The sequence below is a fragment of the Selaginella moellendorffii genome, unplaced genomic scaffold, assembly GCF_000143415.4.
Source record: "Selaginella moellendorffii unplaced genomic scaffold, v1.0 SELMOscaffold_36, whole genome shotgun sequence".
NCBI classification, from domain to species: domain Eukaryota; kingdom Viridiplantae; phylum Streptophyta; class Lycopodiopsida; order Selaginellales; family Selaginellaceae; genus Selaginella; species Selaginella moellendorffii.
This window is the reverse complement of record NW_003314297.1, coordinates 806,060-821,783: the sequence shown is the minus strand read 5'-3', so window position 1 is coordinate 821,783 and position 15,724 is coordinate 806,060. Positions and strand designations below refer to the sequence as shown.

At 48.5% G+C, this 15,724-nt stretch overlaps 5 protein-coding genes across 9 annotated transcripts; 2 read left to right on the top strand and 3 right to left on the bottom strand.

The window, feature by feature from the left end:
• The first annotated feature begins 900 nt into the window (after positions 1 to 900).
• Positions 901 to 3,284, top strand: LOC9658151. Of its 4 annotated transcripts, none has more exons than XM_024683242.1 (14): positions 901 to 1,040; positions 1,117 to 1,232; positions 1,282 to 1,367; positions 1,432 to 1,539; positions 1,600 to 1,704; positions 1,765 to 1,970; positions 2,027 to 2,074; positions 2,119 to 2,256; positions 2,310 to 2,409; positions 2,466 to 2,537; positions 2,585 to 2,682; positions 2,746 to 2,863; positions 2,922 to 2,990; positions 3,041 to 3,284. In XM_024683242.1, coding segments are annotated over exons 1-14 (1,458 nt in total). In that variant the 5' UTR covers positions 901 to 1,038; the 3' UTR covers positions 3,233 to 3,284. The 4 variants fall into 4 exon arrangements, with proteins under 4 accessions (XP_024539010.1, XP_024539009.1, XP_024539011.1 ...); XM_024683241.1 differs by having other exon boundaries at positions 1,111 to 1,226; XM_024683243.1 differs by having other exon boundaries at positions 1,111 to 1,232; positions 2,134 to 2,256.
• Positions 3,235 to 5,443, bottom strand: LOC9658150 (aldehyde dehydrogenase family 3 member H1). Its single transcript, XM_002977991.2, has 10 exons — positions 5,046 to 5,443; positions 4,920 to 4,988; positions 4,773 to 4,869; positions 4,510 to 4,716; positions 4,337 to 4,452; positions 4,172 to 4,276; positions 3,940 to 4,112; positions 3,794 to 3,884; positions 3,588 to 3,737; positions 3,235 to 3,535 (listed from the first exon to the last, which is right to left on the bottom strand). The coding sequence occupies exons 1-10, from the start codon at positions 5,415 to 5,417 to the stop codon at positions 3,296 to 3,298; spliced, it is 1,620 nt and encodes a 539-aa protein (XP_002978037.2). The 5' UTR covers positions 5,418 to 5,443; the 3' UTR covers positions 3,235 to 3,295.
• Positions 5,444 to 5,707: 264 nt separating this feature from the next.
• Positions 5,708 to 10,588, bottom strand: LOC9653233 (magnesium-chelatase subunit ChlH, chloroplastic). 2 transcript variants are annotated; one of them, XM_024683239.1, is made up of 8 exons: positions 10,352 to 10,588; positions 10,230 to 10,285; positions 10,117 to 10,173; positions 8,780 to 10,049; positions 8,637 to 8,719; positions 6,769 to 8,577; positions 6,217 to 6,693; positions 5,708 to 6,149 (listed from the first exon to the last, which is right to left on the bottom strand). In XM_024683239.1, exons 1-8 carry the CDS (start codon positions 10,422 to 10,424, stop codon positions 5,769 to 5,771), a joined length of 4,206 nt encoding a protein of 1,401 aa, XP_024539007.1. In that variant the 5' UTR covers positions 10,425 to 10,588; the 3' UTR covers positions 5,708 to 5,768. The 2 variants fall into 2 exon arrangements, with proteins under 2 accessions (XP_024539007.1, XP_002978036.2); XM_002977990.2 differs by having other exon boundaries at positions 10,230 to 10,288; positions 10,352 to 10,587.
• A 317-nt stretch (positions 10,589 to 10,905) lies between these two features.
• On the top strand, positions 10,906 to 12,888 carry LOC9658149 (inositol oxygenase 1). Its single transcript, XM_002978170.2, has 10 exons — positions 10,906 to 11,114; positions 11,193 to 11,274; positions 11,350 to 11,554; positions 11,648 to 11,707; positions 11,759 to 11,811; positions 11,906 to 12,028; positions 12,115 to 12,184; positions 12,306 to 12,384; positions 12,498 to 12,579; positions 12,649 to 12,888. The coding sequence occupies exons 1-10, from the start codon at positions 10,963 to 10,965 to the stop codon at positions 12,676 to 12,678; spliced, it is 936 nt and encodes a 311-aa protein (XP_002978216.1). The 5' UTR covers positions 10,906 to 10,962; the 3' UTR covers positions 12,679 to 12,888.
• Positions 12,801 to 15,392, bottom strand: LOC9658148 (GATA transcription factor 15). Its single transcript, XM_002977989.2, has 5 exons — positions 14,968 to 15,392; positions 14,293 to 14,630; positions 13,889 to 14,209; positions 13,348 to 13,801; positions 12,801 to 13,274 (listed from the first exon to the last, which is right to left on the bottom strand). Exons 2-4 carry the CDS (start codon positions 14,353 to 14,355, stop codon positions 13,358 to 13,360), a joined length of 828 nt encoding a protein of 275 aa, XP_002978035.2. The 5' UTR covers positions 14,356 to 14,630; positions 14,968 to 15,392; the 3' UTR covers positions 12,801 to 13,274; positions 13,348 to 13,357.
• Between the last annotated feature and the right edge of the window lie 332 nt (positions 15,393 to 15,724).

Below are 15,724 nucleotides of genomic sequence, written 5' to 3'. Positions count from 1 at the left end.
TTAACTCTTTATAAATATTACTATAGGGCAGTAGTATAATTTGGTCAGCCAAAACACATGTGTAGTGATTGGCTTGTTTCTTGCTTGCCTGAAACAAAAAACAAACAACACATGTGTAGTGGTTTGCTCGCTGTTTCTGTGGTATGCATTAATGCTGTTTCTGTGGTATACATTAATGCTGTTTCTGTTTCTTTATAAAGTGGAATAAAGCAGTAGCTTCTAGGTTTGCACAGCTTAAGATGGTAGTGATGACAACTATCATTGTTCTTCTAAATGCTGCAAAGTCGTTCATAGTGATAACAAATGTAAGTGATGCGGGAATTAGTGCTGTGCTCACGCAAGACAGTCATATAATTGCTTTTGAAAGCCATAAATTTTCAAGTGCTGAATCTCATTATGCAATCAAATATATTATGATGTGAATCTATTTTTATTAGGGGGAATTCAATGAAATAAAAATAGATTTGACAGGAGGGGATATAGTTCCTCAATTTATAACTACGTAAAACTTGCACCTTTCTATATATGTTTTGTTCCAGAGAATATCTCCAACTCTGAATTTTGCGCAGCGGACATTGACAGTATATGTTTATTCAAAAAGGAGGAGCTCATTCCAATCGATCTGGTGTGGCGAGTAAAATTCGCCCCAATTGTTTAAGTCCACCTTGAGGCCTTGCACGAGCCACGTAGGCCGCATGACAACTCACAGATGGATTGTAATGTCACAGACCTGGCAAGGAATGGCATTTCTCCTGAAAGGTTAGAAGGGTTAGGGTTAGGGTAAGGGCGCCTAATAATAGAAAGGGTATTAAAGTAAGCATATTCGAGAAACAGCTAGTTACCCTTAACGGGCCCACCTCGCATGCCCTAATCCACGTCACGCCCTCGATTATTCAAATGTAGAGCCCTAATATTTTTTATTTTCTTCCTTGATCCGCAAGGAGGAGATTCACGAGTAGGCAGCAAGCAAAGCGATGGCGCTGCCGCGAACAAAATGCAGCTGGGCGGGGGCGCCATCCCTCTATTCTTGCCAAAGCAATGTAAGTACACTGCGTATGTTTGATTCTTTCATCTTTCTCGCCCGCCCCCTGATTGTGCTTCTTGTCACAGGGGCAGGTCGGAGATCGAATTGCGAGTGGAGGACCACAGCATCCGCCTCAAGCGGGAGATTGTGATCGAGATTCCCAAGAAGGAGCTCATCTCCAAGCTCTGCTCTTCCATTATCGGTCAGGGTACTAGATTGCGTAGCATTTTGGTTTATAAGACCCCTTGCCTTTTCAGCGCATCGGGATGATTTTCTGCTGCTTTGTGACAAGCTGGAGCAAATAATCGCCTTGCAGTACCGCTCTAGACGAGAGAATCTCACTGTAAGCTACAGCGTCTGGTCTACTGTTTCAAGTTTTCTTCTCTTTCATTGAAAGAACATTGCAGGATGTCTATGAGCTCTTCAATCCTCTTGGCAATGTCAAGAAGCTGGAAAGCTTTTCTGAATCCCAAGTCAAGGAAAGTCAGGATAGATTTCTCGAGCTTTTATCCGACGTAAGTGTCTCTCACTTTTCCTGCTACGGTTCAGTGATTATAATATAGACAAGCTCTCAGGCCATGGACAAAAGTAACTTCAAGCCTTTGAGCGCGCAAGAGCTGAAAGTGGCCACCTCCAGTCAGTATCTCTTCCATTTGACCACGAAAATCAATCGGAAAAAGGTCGTAGTATAGGATGAAGAATTAATTCTGAATGACGACGTCTTTCCTTCTGTTGTCCAGCTTGACGATCAGTTCTTCAAGGACTCGAAATATCACGATATCAATCCTGGCGGGGACTTAGGCTCCCTCTACGTAATATTTCGTCGAGGCATTGGGATAGATAGAAAGAGCGGTCAGTTCTATCAAGCAAAGATTGATTGCATCCTTAAATTTTTCTGGAACACCATCAAACTCTATGCTGTGAAAGCATGGCGCTGGCTCTTGGGGTATGTGAGCCCATACTTCTTCTGATCCTTACAAGGTTGGTGAGCTTTTGCCGCAGGAAGTCTGTTGCAGAAGAGTCTAAGAGTCGCGAGTCGGAACCTGCAAGGTAAGTTTTATTCATTTACTCCGAAGCACTTACAATAATCTTAGTTCACTCTATGGCAGGACGTCTGAGAACTTCATATGTGTGAAGCGAATTCACGTGTCAAACTCGTTCCGATTTAAGAAGTTTTTTCAGAAGCTCGATCTGCAAGAGCCAACATTTGATCACATGATCATAGTCTACAGGTTGTTTTCATGAGTTGTTTTGAGAGTTTTCGCTGAATTGAGATTGCGTACAGGAAAGCCACAAGTTTGACCCATACTTCCTGCCATGGAGAGCGCGGCATTCACATAAGGCACTACAAGGGAATTCCAATGGCAGACATGGAGCTTATCCTGGTATAATATCCGATGCTATATCTCTCACTTATCTCACGATTTTGTTTTTATTACAGCCCGCTAAAAAGCATCCAAAGCTCCCATTTACGGACTGGATCACACTTTTGGTGTTCTTCTTCATTTCTCTAGTAAGTCCAATGTTTTCAGAATTAAGCTTATCGCTCAAGGTCTTTAGGTGGGGATTCTATCAGCCTTGCGGCAGCACAATCCCATGGGCCTGGTGATCGGAATGCTTGTAGTTTTTTTCAGTTATGCCACAAAAGTTTATCTAACGTAAGTGTCAATCTATCAAGCAACTAAGGCTTCTTTCTCATCGATTTTCCACTATGAATGCAGGTTCACTATGAATGTTCTCGAGTACGAGAGGCTCATCAACAAGCTCATGGAGGATAAACAGCTTGATTGTGGACATGGAACTCTCTTGTATGTTATGGATGAGGCCATCCAGCAAGAGGTGAGAAGGATGTTAACTCATAGAGCTCTTTAAAATGGTGTCTGTCTGCATAAAACAGGTGAAAGAGGCTATTATAGCGTACTATGTTTTACTTAGGCAGCCTGACGAAAAGTGTCTTGACGAAGAGGTTTGTCTAATTTATATTTGCGTTCTGGGCATCGCTAAGTTTCATTGCAGGAGCTGCAAGATCAATGCAATAATATTCTCATGGACACTTTCCAGAGTGGGACGAGTGAATTCCAAGTCAAGGATGCTGTTGGTAAGCTCCTGAGACTTGGGATTGTGGAGGAAAGGGGAAATCTTTTCAAGACCACACCTCCAAAAGACGCGATCGAAATTATTCGTAAAAGAATGATAGAAAGCATATAATATCCTATCAAAACTTTCAACATTTAAAATTATAAAGTTGAGTTTCGCATCATAGAGGATCTATCATGATCTTAGAGTTTGGAGTAAGGCCTTGATCGCTTCCAGATAGTTCCCTTGGAGAAAATTCTTTACAAAAGTTTGCTTGGCAATGGTGTAAGGAGGATATCGCGACGCCATGTCCCCCCAGAAGCCTCGGTATAAAACGGCCTTTCTGTGGCTGAAAGCATCGAAAGAGAACTTGCCATGGTACGCCCCCATTCCACTGTGCCCGACGCCACCGAAAGGCATTGTCTCGGTGACAAACTGCGAAGGACCAAAAACATCAAAAATCCACTAACAAAACGTTCACACTTACATGTAAAACTGTGTCATTGACAACCATGCCTCCCGCTGATGTTTCGCTGACCACCTTCTTCTCCAGAGCTTTGTCGCGAGTGAAGAGATAGAGGGCCAGAGGTTTGGGCCTCGTGTTTACAAAGCTCATGGCGGATTCCATGGAGTCAACCTGTTATTGTTGAAAAACTGAGTATGTGTGCGGCACTGGAGAAAAAAAGAACTCACCGGGATGACGGGCAGCAGTGGTCCAAAAATCTCCTCCGTCATGACGGCACTGTCCGCGGGAGGATCGAGGATAACAGTGGGAGCGATGAACCTGGGGGTTCAGGGAAATAGTAAGACACGAACAAGAAAACAAAAAATGAACGTACAGCTTGTTTGAGTCCCGTGCTCCTCCAAACACTATCTTGTCTTTCACCCCGTCCTCGTCCAAGAGGCCCGTGAGGCGTTCAAAGTGAGAGCCATTGACGACGCGAGCGATGTCCTTGGACTTGCTTGGATCATCCCCATAGAATTCAAGCAAACACTCCTTGATGGCAGTTATCTGCGACAACTTAATGTTGAAGCGACAGAAGAAAGAGGCGAGAGAAATAAAAAGCGTACCAATTTTGGTACCACCGATTCGTCAGCAAGGATATAATCGGGAGAGATGCAAGCTTGTGCGTTGTTGTTGCCCCATTTCCCAAGAGCAATTCTCCTCGCAGTCACCTAATGTAAAGTTAGGAATGGACTCACAAGTTATTCCACAAGTCACGCAATGGACTGTACCTTGACATCTACATTGGAATCAACAAGAACCGGGGACTTTCCCCCGAGCTCCAACACCACCGGTGTCAGATTCTTGGCAGCAGCAGCCATGACTATCTTGCCCACACGCGTGCTCCCTGCGATGATAGAGTGAGTTCTTCCTTCGTCCAGTTGAAAAGAAGTTATCAACTTACCAGTGTAGAAAATCTTGTCCCACTGCTGATCCAGAAGAGCTGTTGTCTCCGGAACACCTCCTTCTACAACGCGAATGGCCTTCTTGTCCAAGTACAAAGGAACCAGTTTTGCAAGCAAAGCAGCAGTGGCCGGTGCAAGCTCCGATGGTTTCAAGACCACCGCGTTCCCAGCACAGATGGCACCGATGACGGGATCCAGAGACAGCACTACAGGAAAAGAAAAGAAAACACTAGTCATGAGAACTAGAATTCCAGAGACTCACGGAAAGGGAAGTTCCAGGCAGAGATAACGAGCGCAACGCCGAGGGGCTCTGGGACGATTTCTCCGGATGAAGGAAAGCTGATCATCGATGTCGAGACCTGCCAGCAGCAAAAGACGATCTTTTGCAAAATCGATCGATCAAAACTACCTTGTCTGGAGCCATCCAGCTTCTGAGATGTTTGAGAGCATTTGTACACGAATTGGCTATCGTCGAGAGCTGAGACAACAAAAACTTATAGAGCGACAAAAACAAAGGAAGAAAAAAATCTCCCACCTCCGCAACATATGTCTCGTACGCTGGCTTCCCAATATCCCGATCCAGCGCCTCGATGATCTCCCCCTCCCGCTCATCGATCATCCGCAGCATGGCGCGGAGCTGCGCCGCGCGCCATTCCATGGGGCGCGTCCGCCCGCTCCGGAACGCATCGCGCAGCTCCGCGACCAGGCGATCGGTTTGCAGTGGATCCATAGCGACTGACGCAGTGCAAGTGGCGGCCGCGAGACCTCGTCGAGGTGAGAGGGAGAGGTAGCCAGGACGAAATCGCGCGGCGCGAGAACGACAACAAGACACCCGTGAGAGTAGGCCCAGCTTACCGAAAGCAACAGCACGCTGACTGGCCGGGATCTTTCCGGGCACTGCCGCCATGATCGCTCAGCACGATGCTCCTGTTCTTCCTCCTCCCCCATCGAATAAAATATGAGCCCTAGATTTTAGAAAAACGCTCGCGGTCTTGGCGGGAAGAACACTTCCATGGCGTGTAGGTGACGTGGACGTGCCGGAGTGGTTATCGGGCATGCCATGTGAGTTTTACTCGCGCAGGTTCGAATCCTGCCGTCCACGAAAGTTTCTTTTTTACAGAGTTTTAACCTTGTGACATCCATGTCAAGTTATTGATAAAAACTTTGTAACTTTTGTTGTAAAAATAATTTCCTCTATGAGGTAACAAAAACTTGAGGTAATTTATTGCTGTAAAAATAATTTACAATGTGTTACCTTTTAGTTCCTCTCGACCCCTTCGATGCGATCCTCCACTTCGGCGTATAACTGGCGGAGCTTCTCCAAGTTCTCGTCCGAGGTCTCCCAGTAGCCGCGGCCGTTGGCTTCCAAGAATGTGGCGACGAGCTTGCGGAAGGAGTTTGGATTGGTCTCGAGCAGCCGCTTTTGCATCGCCTCGTCCTCGATGAACGTCGTGTTGGCCTCCTCGTAGACCCAGTTATCGACTTGGCCGGAGGTGGCGCTCCACCCCATGGTGTTCGTCAGCCTCTTCTCGATCTCGCGCACGCCCTCGTAGCCGCTCGACAGCATGCCTTCGTACCACTTTGGATTCAGCAGCTTGGTTCTCGCGTCCAGCCTCACGGTTTCTCCGAGAGTTCTTACCTGTTTGATCGATGAGAAGCTTGTTAGATCTTGGAAGAACAAGAAGCTAGAAACACTCCACTCTTACCTGAGCGTTTGCCGTGGTTGTGTCGGCAATGTACGCGCTGGGCTTCTTCTTGTCGCCTCGGAGGCTCTGGACGAGTTTCGTGGGGTCCGAGTCGAAGTAGTGGCTGACGTCAGTGAGGGAGATCTCCGACGAGTCGAGGTTCTGGAAAGTCGCGTCTGCCGTTGCCAGAGCCGCTTCGAAGATCTTGCGCTTCTCGCTCATCCCCGCGCCTGGGGTGTCGGAGTCGAAGGCGAAGGATTTCCTCGTCAGGTACATGTCCTGCAGCTGCTTTTCGTTGTCCCACGACGAGTTTTCCACCGCCAGGTTGACGTTTGAGGAGTAAGAGCCCGAGGCGTTGGAGAAGATGCGTGTTGCAGCTTCGCGAACTTCCACGCCGAGGCTCTTGGCCTGCTCCAGCACATGCTTGCGGACGAAGTTTTGCTCTGCAGGCTCGTCCAGCTCTGCGACCATCTTCACTGCTCGATCGAGCAAATTCATCTACACGAGCGAACTTTGGTCAGTGTCGAATCTCAAACAAAGAAAACCGATGATAGAACAAGGAAGAAAACTGACCTGGTTGATGAACAAGTCTCTAAACACCCCGGAGCAATTCACCACGACGTCGATCCTTGGCCTTCCTAGCTCCTCCAGCGACACAGGCTCGATCTTGTTAACACGTCCCAAGGCGTCCGGCACCGGCTTGACTCCAAGCATCCATAGAACTTGAGCAAGCGACTCTCCATAAGTCTTGATGTTGTCCGTTCCCCACAGCACCAGAGCTATTGTCTCGGGATACTTTCCCTCGTTTTCCAGCTTCTGACGCTCCAGCAGGCGCTCCACCACGACTTTGGCGCTCTGAAGAGCAGCTATCGTTGGGATTGCTTGCGGATCCAATGCATGGATGTTTTTTCCAGTCGGAAGAACTTTCGGATTCCTGATAGGATCTCCTCCTGGACCGGGCTCCACATATCTCCCATCTAGAGCTTGCTTAAGTCCCTGAAGTTCGTTGTCCGCCACGATGAGCTTGAGACACTCGTTGAGAAAATCGAAAAGAACCCGGAGCTTTTCCTGGTTGGCGTCCCTGAACTTCGTTTTGTATACCACCTCGAGCCACGGCTCTTTTCTTCCCATGTTGAGAAAGCCAAAGTTTCCCAGCTTGTCGAGGACATTGACGACTTGGCCGTTCTTGTCAGTTGTCTTGTTGACGTAGCAAGATATGATCTCCCGGCACGTATCAGTTATCTCCTTGAGAAGCTCCACGTCTTCTAAATTTCCCTTGTCTGCGTTCCTGTAAACGCTCTCCATATCCTTACCAACGGCCGAAGAAAGAATCCCAGGAAGACCATAGATGTTTTCGTCTGGCCTGTCCAAAGCGGCAATATTGACGAGCGTTGCCACAGCTTCTAAGGCAGTCGGAGGCTCTCCAATGACGTGCAAGCCGCAAGGCAATAGCCGGGACTCAATCTCCATGATCTTTCCGTATATTTTTCCAACCACCAAGTCCCTCTCCTCCGGGTTTAAGTCGACTTCTTCCTCTGGCAATGCCACATCTTTGTCAAGGTTGCACTGTTTTGCCGTGCTTATGATGCTGCTAACGATCTGGTTTCCTCGGCCGCTGTCTTTGAGAGACTGATATGATGCAATGAGCTCGCTGAGCTGCTTCAGCCCCTTGTAAAGACCGGCATTCTCCGCTGGAGGCGTTAAATAGCTGATGGTGTTTGCATAGCTCCTCCGCTTGGCAATAGTGGCTTCGGAAGGATTGTTTGCTGCGTAGTAGTAAACGTTGGGAATGTTTCCGATCAAGCTGTCTGGGAAGCAGGCGTCGCTCATTCCAACTTGCTTTCCGGGCATGAACTCGAGCGAGCCATGAGTACCAAAGTGGAGAACTGCGTCCGCTTCAAATATCCTCTCGAGAAACGTGTAGTAAGCCGCAAAACCGTGGTGAGGGCTGGCAGACTTCGCAAACAAAAGTCTCATAGGATCGCCTTCATATCCAAAAGTTGGCTGCACTCCAATAAAAACGTTTCCATATTGCTTCCCGTAGACGAGTAAGTTGGCACCATCTGAGTTTAGATTCCCTGGTGGCTTACCCCAGCTTTCTTCCAAAGATTTGGCATACGGAGTCAGCTTCTCATACTCTCGAACGCTCATCTTGTATGCGACGTTCAGGTTGGGGCTGCTAAACTTCGCTTCTTTGTCGTGAAGAATGTCCTCGATCAGGCCCTCGGCTGTTTCTGGCAGACCATCTACGTTGTAGCCGTCCTTTTTGAGATCCGTTAGAACACTGAAGATTGAAGAGAACACGTTGAGATAAGCCGCGGTTCCCACATTTCCTTTATCTGGTGGAAAGCTGAAGACTGTGACCGCGAGTTTCTTATCTGCCTGCATGTCGTCCACGTTTTAAACGTTTTCGTGGGGATACAAAATCAACAAAAGCTTACCACACTCTTTCGCTTTAGATTGGCCCACTTAACAGCCCGGGTGCAAAGCTGCTCCACGCGATGGTGTAAAGCATGCGACTTTCCTGAAAGAAACAAAGGAAAACGTTCGTTAGAAAACCAAATAAATCAAAGCTGAGCAGTACCTGTCCGACTGTCGCGACCAGAGAAGACAATTGGTTCCAATCCTCCGTCTAGTTCCGGCAAAGCAACTTGAAGAGCCACCTGAATTGGATGAAGACCCAGCGTGCTTCCAAGCCATTCTTCCGTGGTTTGGAAAACAAGAGGAAGCGCCACGAGATATGGGACGTCCAGCTTTGTTAGAGCCTCCACTGCTCGAGGGTGGTCTTGACTGGCAGGCCCTCCGACCAGTGCAAATCCGGTTAGCGACACCACCGACTGAACAAGTGGCTTCTTCGAGATGGGATCGTATAAAAACCTCTCCACCGGCATGGAAAAGTCGAGTCCTCCTGCGAATATTGGCACGACTTTGGCACCTTTAGCTTCCAGTCCCATGACAACGGCTACGTAGTGACCATCATCCCCCGTTACAATGTGACTTCTCTGGAGAATAAGGCCGACTATGGGAGCATTCGGATCTTTCAGGCTGTCGCTCATGTCTCTTCTCGTCCCGTACCAGTTCAAGTACTCTTTCACGTCGTCAAACATCGTAGGAGCGAGCGGATGCCATATCCCAGTGTCCAGAAAGACTACAGGCTCTCCATATGCTAAATCCTTCCCCTTGAGACTTGGAACGTATGACCCCGAAACCATGAGCAGCAAGTTCTCTAAATTCTCTGACGAGCCTCCTAACCAGAACTGTAAGCTCATAAGGAACTTCCTTGCATCCTGAGCCTTGTCGGATGGCAGATACTTCAGAACTTTCGGAATTGTCCTGACCAACTTGAGCATCGACTCTTCAAATCTTCCGCCGTTTTCTTTCTTCTTCCTCCGTATCAGCTGAGCGATGGCACTTTTGCTCTGTCCCAGCTGCGACATGGCGAAGGATCCCAGCTTGTTTAGTCTCATCACCTCCGGCATTGACGGGAAGACAAGAACAGCGTCCATCCTTTCTCTTTCCTTCTCCAGCGCCTCTTTCACCTTCTGCGCGAGCTCCTCGACAAATATGAGCGATCCTATGAAAATGTTGGCGTTGGAGAGATCCTTGCAAAACATCTCGTAGTTGTCCTTGTCCCTGAGCTCCTCGACCAAGTAGCCTACCACCTCAAACTGGACGTCGTTTCTAGCTTTGTTGAGCTTCCTTACCGCCGCGGAGAGTGAGGACTGGTATTGTGCCTCAAGAACAACGTAGACCACCTTGACAACCGTTGTGCTCGGCCTGGCTTCCGGGACGATCCTTCGCACATCGGGCCTGGTTTGAGTGAAGAGACCATTTCCCATCATTGCTGAGATTTTCTACACACATTTTTCAAAGAACATCAAGTCAAGCTATGAAAGAAAAGAGAAGACAAAGACGCTTTACCGTGCTTGGACGCGTCGATGGAAGAATCCTTGTCGCGGCCGATAGACTTGAAAGGTCCTGTGAAAGTTTTCAAGGAAAACAATCATACTTCTAGCTTATAGCAAGAAACTCACAGCTCTGAGATGATCATCGAGGTCATTGTAATATCTAAGTCCTTCGTATCCAGCTCCTACTGCACCAATCAATCCAGCATTCTCAGCTTCCATGGAACAAAATGACTGCTAAGAGAGATTACCTCTGCCTCGAGTGTGAGAATGCACTGACAAAATTCCTAGCGAAGACGCTGCCGCGCAAAGCGAAGACGCCATGAATGACGATCTCGATCGATTCCCTAGCCCGCGATCGAGATCCCCGATCGAAATATCACAATGCAGGAAGATTCATGGCCCCCGGAGCTCCCAAAACCTCGATCGCTTGACGCTCCCGCTCAACCAGCCCGTTAAAACCTAGCTCCAACCCCCAGCCATGGTCATACGAGCTTCCACGTGTCACGGGAGCTCGTGAGCCACAAGCGACGATCGTGTGGTGATAAGGTAGGCGCGCTGTGATTGGCCGCCCCGGATTCGAGCATTGTGCGCCAAGGGCGATGGAATCAAACCAAGAAGATCCTCTTGCTAAATAACAAAATATCTAAGTATTTTAAACGTGCCCTAGAATCGCGGCCACGGCGGCATGTCTATCCTCTGAGTCAGCATGCCTCGCCGGCTGACCAGTCAAAGCTGGCACATGCCCTCATCCCAAGGCGAATATTTTTGTCCGAGGTGTTTTGGCGAACGCGGTCTTTAGGTCTTCCTATTTCTTGTGGTTTGATCGATCGATCGGGGCGGGAGGAGAACCGGCGCGAGGATGGGAGTGGACGCGATACCGGCATTGATCGATCCGTCGCGCAGGAGCTGGGACGATCCAGCTCCCGACGACGCGGAGATCGCCAAGGGTATGATCGGATCCATGCAAGCATTTGAGAAGCCTGGAGCGAACGCGTTTGGGCACGAGTTCCGGTAATAATAACTTTCCTTTTAGTTTTGTTTTAGCTCGATCTCTCTCGCTCCACTGATGTGTGTTTGTGATCTTGGAAGGGAGTATAACAAAGAAAGCGAGCGGAGTTCTGGAGTGGAGAGTTTCTATAAGATCAACCATACGAATCAAACATATGACTTCGTAAGGATCATCGTAGCAAATCCTGCTTGTCACTGACGAGCATTGTATATATCTTCTTCTCTTCCATTCCTGCAGGCAATGGAGATGAGGAAGAAACACCTTGTTCTTGACAAGGCCGTGATGGGCATCTGGGAATGCTGCGAGCTTCTCAACGAGTACGTCGACGAGAGCGATCCGGATCTGGACGAGCCCCAAATCGAGCATCTCTTGCAAACAGCGGAAGCTATTCGCAAGGATCATCCAAACGAGGACTGGTTCCATTTAACTGGCCTCATTCACGGTAAAAAATAGATAGATATGATCTCTTGACACGCAGCTTTTCTTGACTCTTCTTCTTCGTCGTGTTGTTTCTAAACTTTTTTTATCCTGACAGACCTTGGCAAGGTGTTGCTGCACCCCAAGTTTGGCGAAGAACCGCAGTGGGCTGTCGTGGGTTCGTGCTTGTAAACTAGCGAGCGTACTCACAATTTCTTTTATCTCTCAGGTGATACATTCCCGCTAGGATGCCCGTTTAGCAAATCGATCGTGCACTCGGAGGTGAGTAGCTTTTTTAGTTTAGATCTCGATTGAGCAAGCAAGGAAAGGAAGAAGAAGAAAAAATCTCGGAGAAAGTTCTCACCTTTTTGAACAGTTTTTTGACAGAAACCCAGATTCTCGTGACCCCAGGTTTAACACCGGCAATGGCGTGTACGAGCTAGGCTGTGGACTTGACAAGATAGTCATGTCATGGGGCCACGACGAGTATCTGTATCAGGTGTGGTAAACTTTGCTTTTCTCGTGATGCTCGTCCTTGTTCTTACTATTTAGTTATACAACACTTAAACGAGCTTTACTTTGTAGGTGCTCAAGCGAAACGATTGTAATTTGCCTCCACAAGCTCTTTTTATCATTCGGTACCACTCCTTCTACGGTAATATTGTATTGCCTGCGCACGAGAATCTTTCCAGAAGTTTGTTGATGTGGAGCATTCGCATAGTTGTTTCACTTGTGCTTTGTTTTGTTGTCGCCTTACAATTTATGTTTCCGTGCAGCTTTGCATCGAGCTGGAGATTACAAGCAGTTTATGGACGACTTCGATCGCGAGATGTACCCGTGGCTCGAAGAGTTCAAGTAAGCAAAGAGAGAGCTTAGATTGCTAGACCGAGAGTAAGCTTTTCTAGTCTCTGGTTAGCGGCTTAAGCTGCGAAAACTCTACTGACAAATCCCTGTTCTGTCGTTTGCAGCAAGTATGACCTTTACAGCAAGAGCAAAGTCAGAGTCGATGTGGAAGCCGCAAAACCATATTACCTCTCACTCATTGACAAGGTGAGTTCTAAGTTCTCTCTTTGTTCTATCAAGAACACTCAAAATGGGATCTTGATCTCTTCTTGGCAGTATTTCCCAAACAAAGCGATCAAATGGTGAGACGAAACCTGGCACAAAACCATTTATTGGTATTTCGTACAGATCGCAATAAAAGCGACAAAGCAGCGGAAAAAGGCCAAGGAAAGCATCTTTACTCGATTGGAGGCATCGGATCCCGTTTGTCGTTTAGCAACATATTGAATTGATCACGTTTCTCTATTGGAAACTTCATACAGTAAGGAAAAAAAAAGAAAAACAAACCTTTTTTCATCTCTTTCTCATCTCTCTCTCACTCTTTCTGTTATTTCTCATATCTTAAGGTAGTTTAGAAGGGAAAAAAAAAAGAGAACAAAGAGCTAGAGTCTCAAAAAGCCTGCACAAGGAGTTCTTCTATAGAAGGAACGACAGTGGTTAAAAGAGCAGGACTACCAAAGCACCCACCTATATACAAATGGCTCATTGTTTTTGGATGGAAGATGATATATAAGTTTATGTTGCATGATAATAGATAGTGTTGTGTTCCCGAAAAGTTGTGAAGGAAGCAAAGATCATTGCTGGCTCTTGTTATTTTTAATCCTCCTGCCACTCATTCTAGCTCGCTTGAGATCTCGATTCGTTCTTCCAGCTTCACAGGGAAAGAGCTGAGAGAGGTGTTCCTGTAGAACGCGGCTTGATGGATCAGCACAGCTTTGAAAGGATTGATGTTGTGGAAGAGAGAAAAGGAGGTACCTCTCAGGAGCTACGCGTTGACGAGGCCGCAAGCCAGAGCCATGAGAAGTGCCGCGCCTTCTTCCTCGTCCTTGGTTTGATGAGATTTCCTAAACGTGTTGAATCTAGCGGACCTGCTGCCCCACTTTGGAGTGTGGAAGCCCGAGGGGAGCGACCGCCTTGTGCACACTCGCCGTGGCACCGGAGCCTGCCGGGACGAGCACTGCTGCTTAAACACCACCTGGCTGCTGCTACACGAGGCCTTCTCCTCCACGGCCTCGCGCTTCTCCCCGCGGACGACGAGCCGGCTCCTCCTGTGGCCGTGTGAGCGCTCGGTCTCCTCCACTGCCTCGGCCTTACGCTTCGGAGACTTTGTCGACAGCTTCTGTGGCTGCTCGTGTGGATCGCTGCTGTTCGAGGTGCGTTTAGTGCTGCCAACCTTCTTGTAACGAATGCCGCATGCATTGCAAAGAGACTGCACCAAAAGAGGAGAGAGCCCAAGGTTAGAGATCTCTACACCGATTGGAAGAACGTAAAGGATAAAAGGAAAGTATTTAAGTACCTTGGGACCACAAGGCCCATTTCTCCAGAGTGGAGTCTTGGTCGCTCCACACTGCGTACAACTCCTGGACGGACTGGTTGCACCAGGGGACATCTCAGACGAGGAAGCTGCGCCATCCGATGCGTGATTGCGAGGTGGAGAATGTGAGGTGATCACCGCCAGCCGTCCACACAGGCTTTTGCCGTCTAAAAGCTCTGATTTTCTTTCGAGCTTGGGCTTGATCCACTCCTCATCGGATCTCTCGCCGAGCTTCGCAATCTCGACTTTCGAGTCATTATCTTCATCCATTGATGAATACTCCGACTCAATGAGGTGCTTAACCTGAAGTTTAGCCATACAAAAATACAGTAAGAAATAAGAAAGCAAACGTAGAGGCTCAGCCTAGAATGAGAGGAAAAACCAACCTTTTTCATAGTTCCTGGGAAATCCCCCGCGGTAGTACTAGACGTGACGCTAACCTTCTCCATGGTTGAGATACGAGCTACTTCACTTTCACAGATCCCTACTAAGATCCCCAGATCTTAAGCTGATCTCTTGGCACCAGGCCTGCAGATCGTCATTGCAATGAAAACCGCATCATTTCCACCTTAATGCAAGGCTTAAGATCCCCAGGGAAAGAACCCGGTTGATGCCGCTAAACTGTAGAACTCACTAGCCTGTAATCGTGACAAGAGCGTCGCATTTGGATCGATCTCTGCTCCAGTCGGCCAGCCACGAGGACCCAGAAGGGCTTTTGCGCATCCTGGAAACACCATCAAAGCATCTTCTTTAGCGTAAGAGAAAGATAGGCGATCTTTGCCTAGAAAGACCCAAGATCCACAAACTAAACCCAAACAGACAATCCCAGGCAGCCCAGGCACCCAAGATCTCCCGATCTTTGAGATCGACGATCCAAGGAGGCAGAAAGAATGCAGGTCCGCACACAAAACGATGACCTACAAGGCCAAGCAGTGCCAAGACCGCGCAAGATCGGCGATCTGATCACCCAGGAATGCATAATCCCGCAATCGCAATCATCCGGCACAGATCACACGGCAGATCGGCAAGCAGGCATCACATAGATCTGATCCGAGACTGACCTGCAGCTCAATGTAAACCCTCCCGGCGCCCAATCCCTGATCCGCCACAGATCGCACAAGAAATGCTCCAATTCCTGCCGCTCCACGCCCAGGGCAAGCCGTGCGAGGCCTAATCGGCGCCAAATTCTGGGCGCCCCAGCCGGCGATCCCGCAGAAGAAACGACCCCGCCGCCTGATCTAGCCCTGGATCGCCACAAAGAGGATCCGAATTCCACACGCGCCGATCGGGCAACGCGCCAGTGCCAATGAATCGAACGAGATCTTTGGCGCCGAGACGATGGAGAAAGAAGAAGAAATGAGAAAAGAGGGCAATGCAACACAGCATTCAAGGCGGCAAACAAAGGCCCTACGGCTGGGCGCTTGAGGCAATCCAGACCGTCGAGTTTCCGCGCTACAAATCACCGCCGCCGTCGATCGCCCAGGCCACCTCGATGTCGTTGATCCCTACCAAGCTGGCTTCATCGGGCCCGTTATCTTGGCGCGGCCATCTCGCGCCGTTGGATCTCGAGACGTCGATGTCGTATCCAACGGTGGTTTACGCGCATCCGCAGATCTCCAGCCGTCGGCGTTTTATGGAATCCCAACCGTTCAGATACCTTGACACGCGGACACAGCCGATGTGCGCCACGTTTGCAAGTTCGTCAATTGTGGTGCTTGTTGATCGATCGATGTGTTCTACCTGACCGGTGTGTGCTTTGATCGATCCGAAATGAAAGAAGTTAAAAAATTTTCTTGGATGTCCCAAACAAAAGGAAGT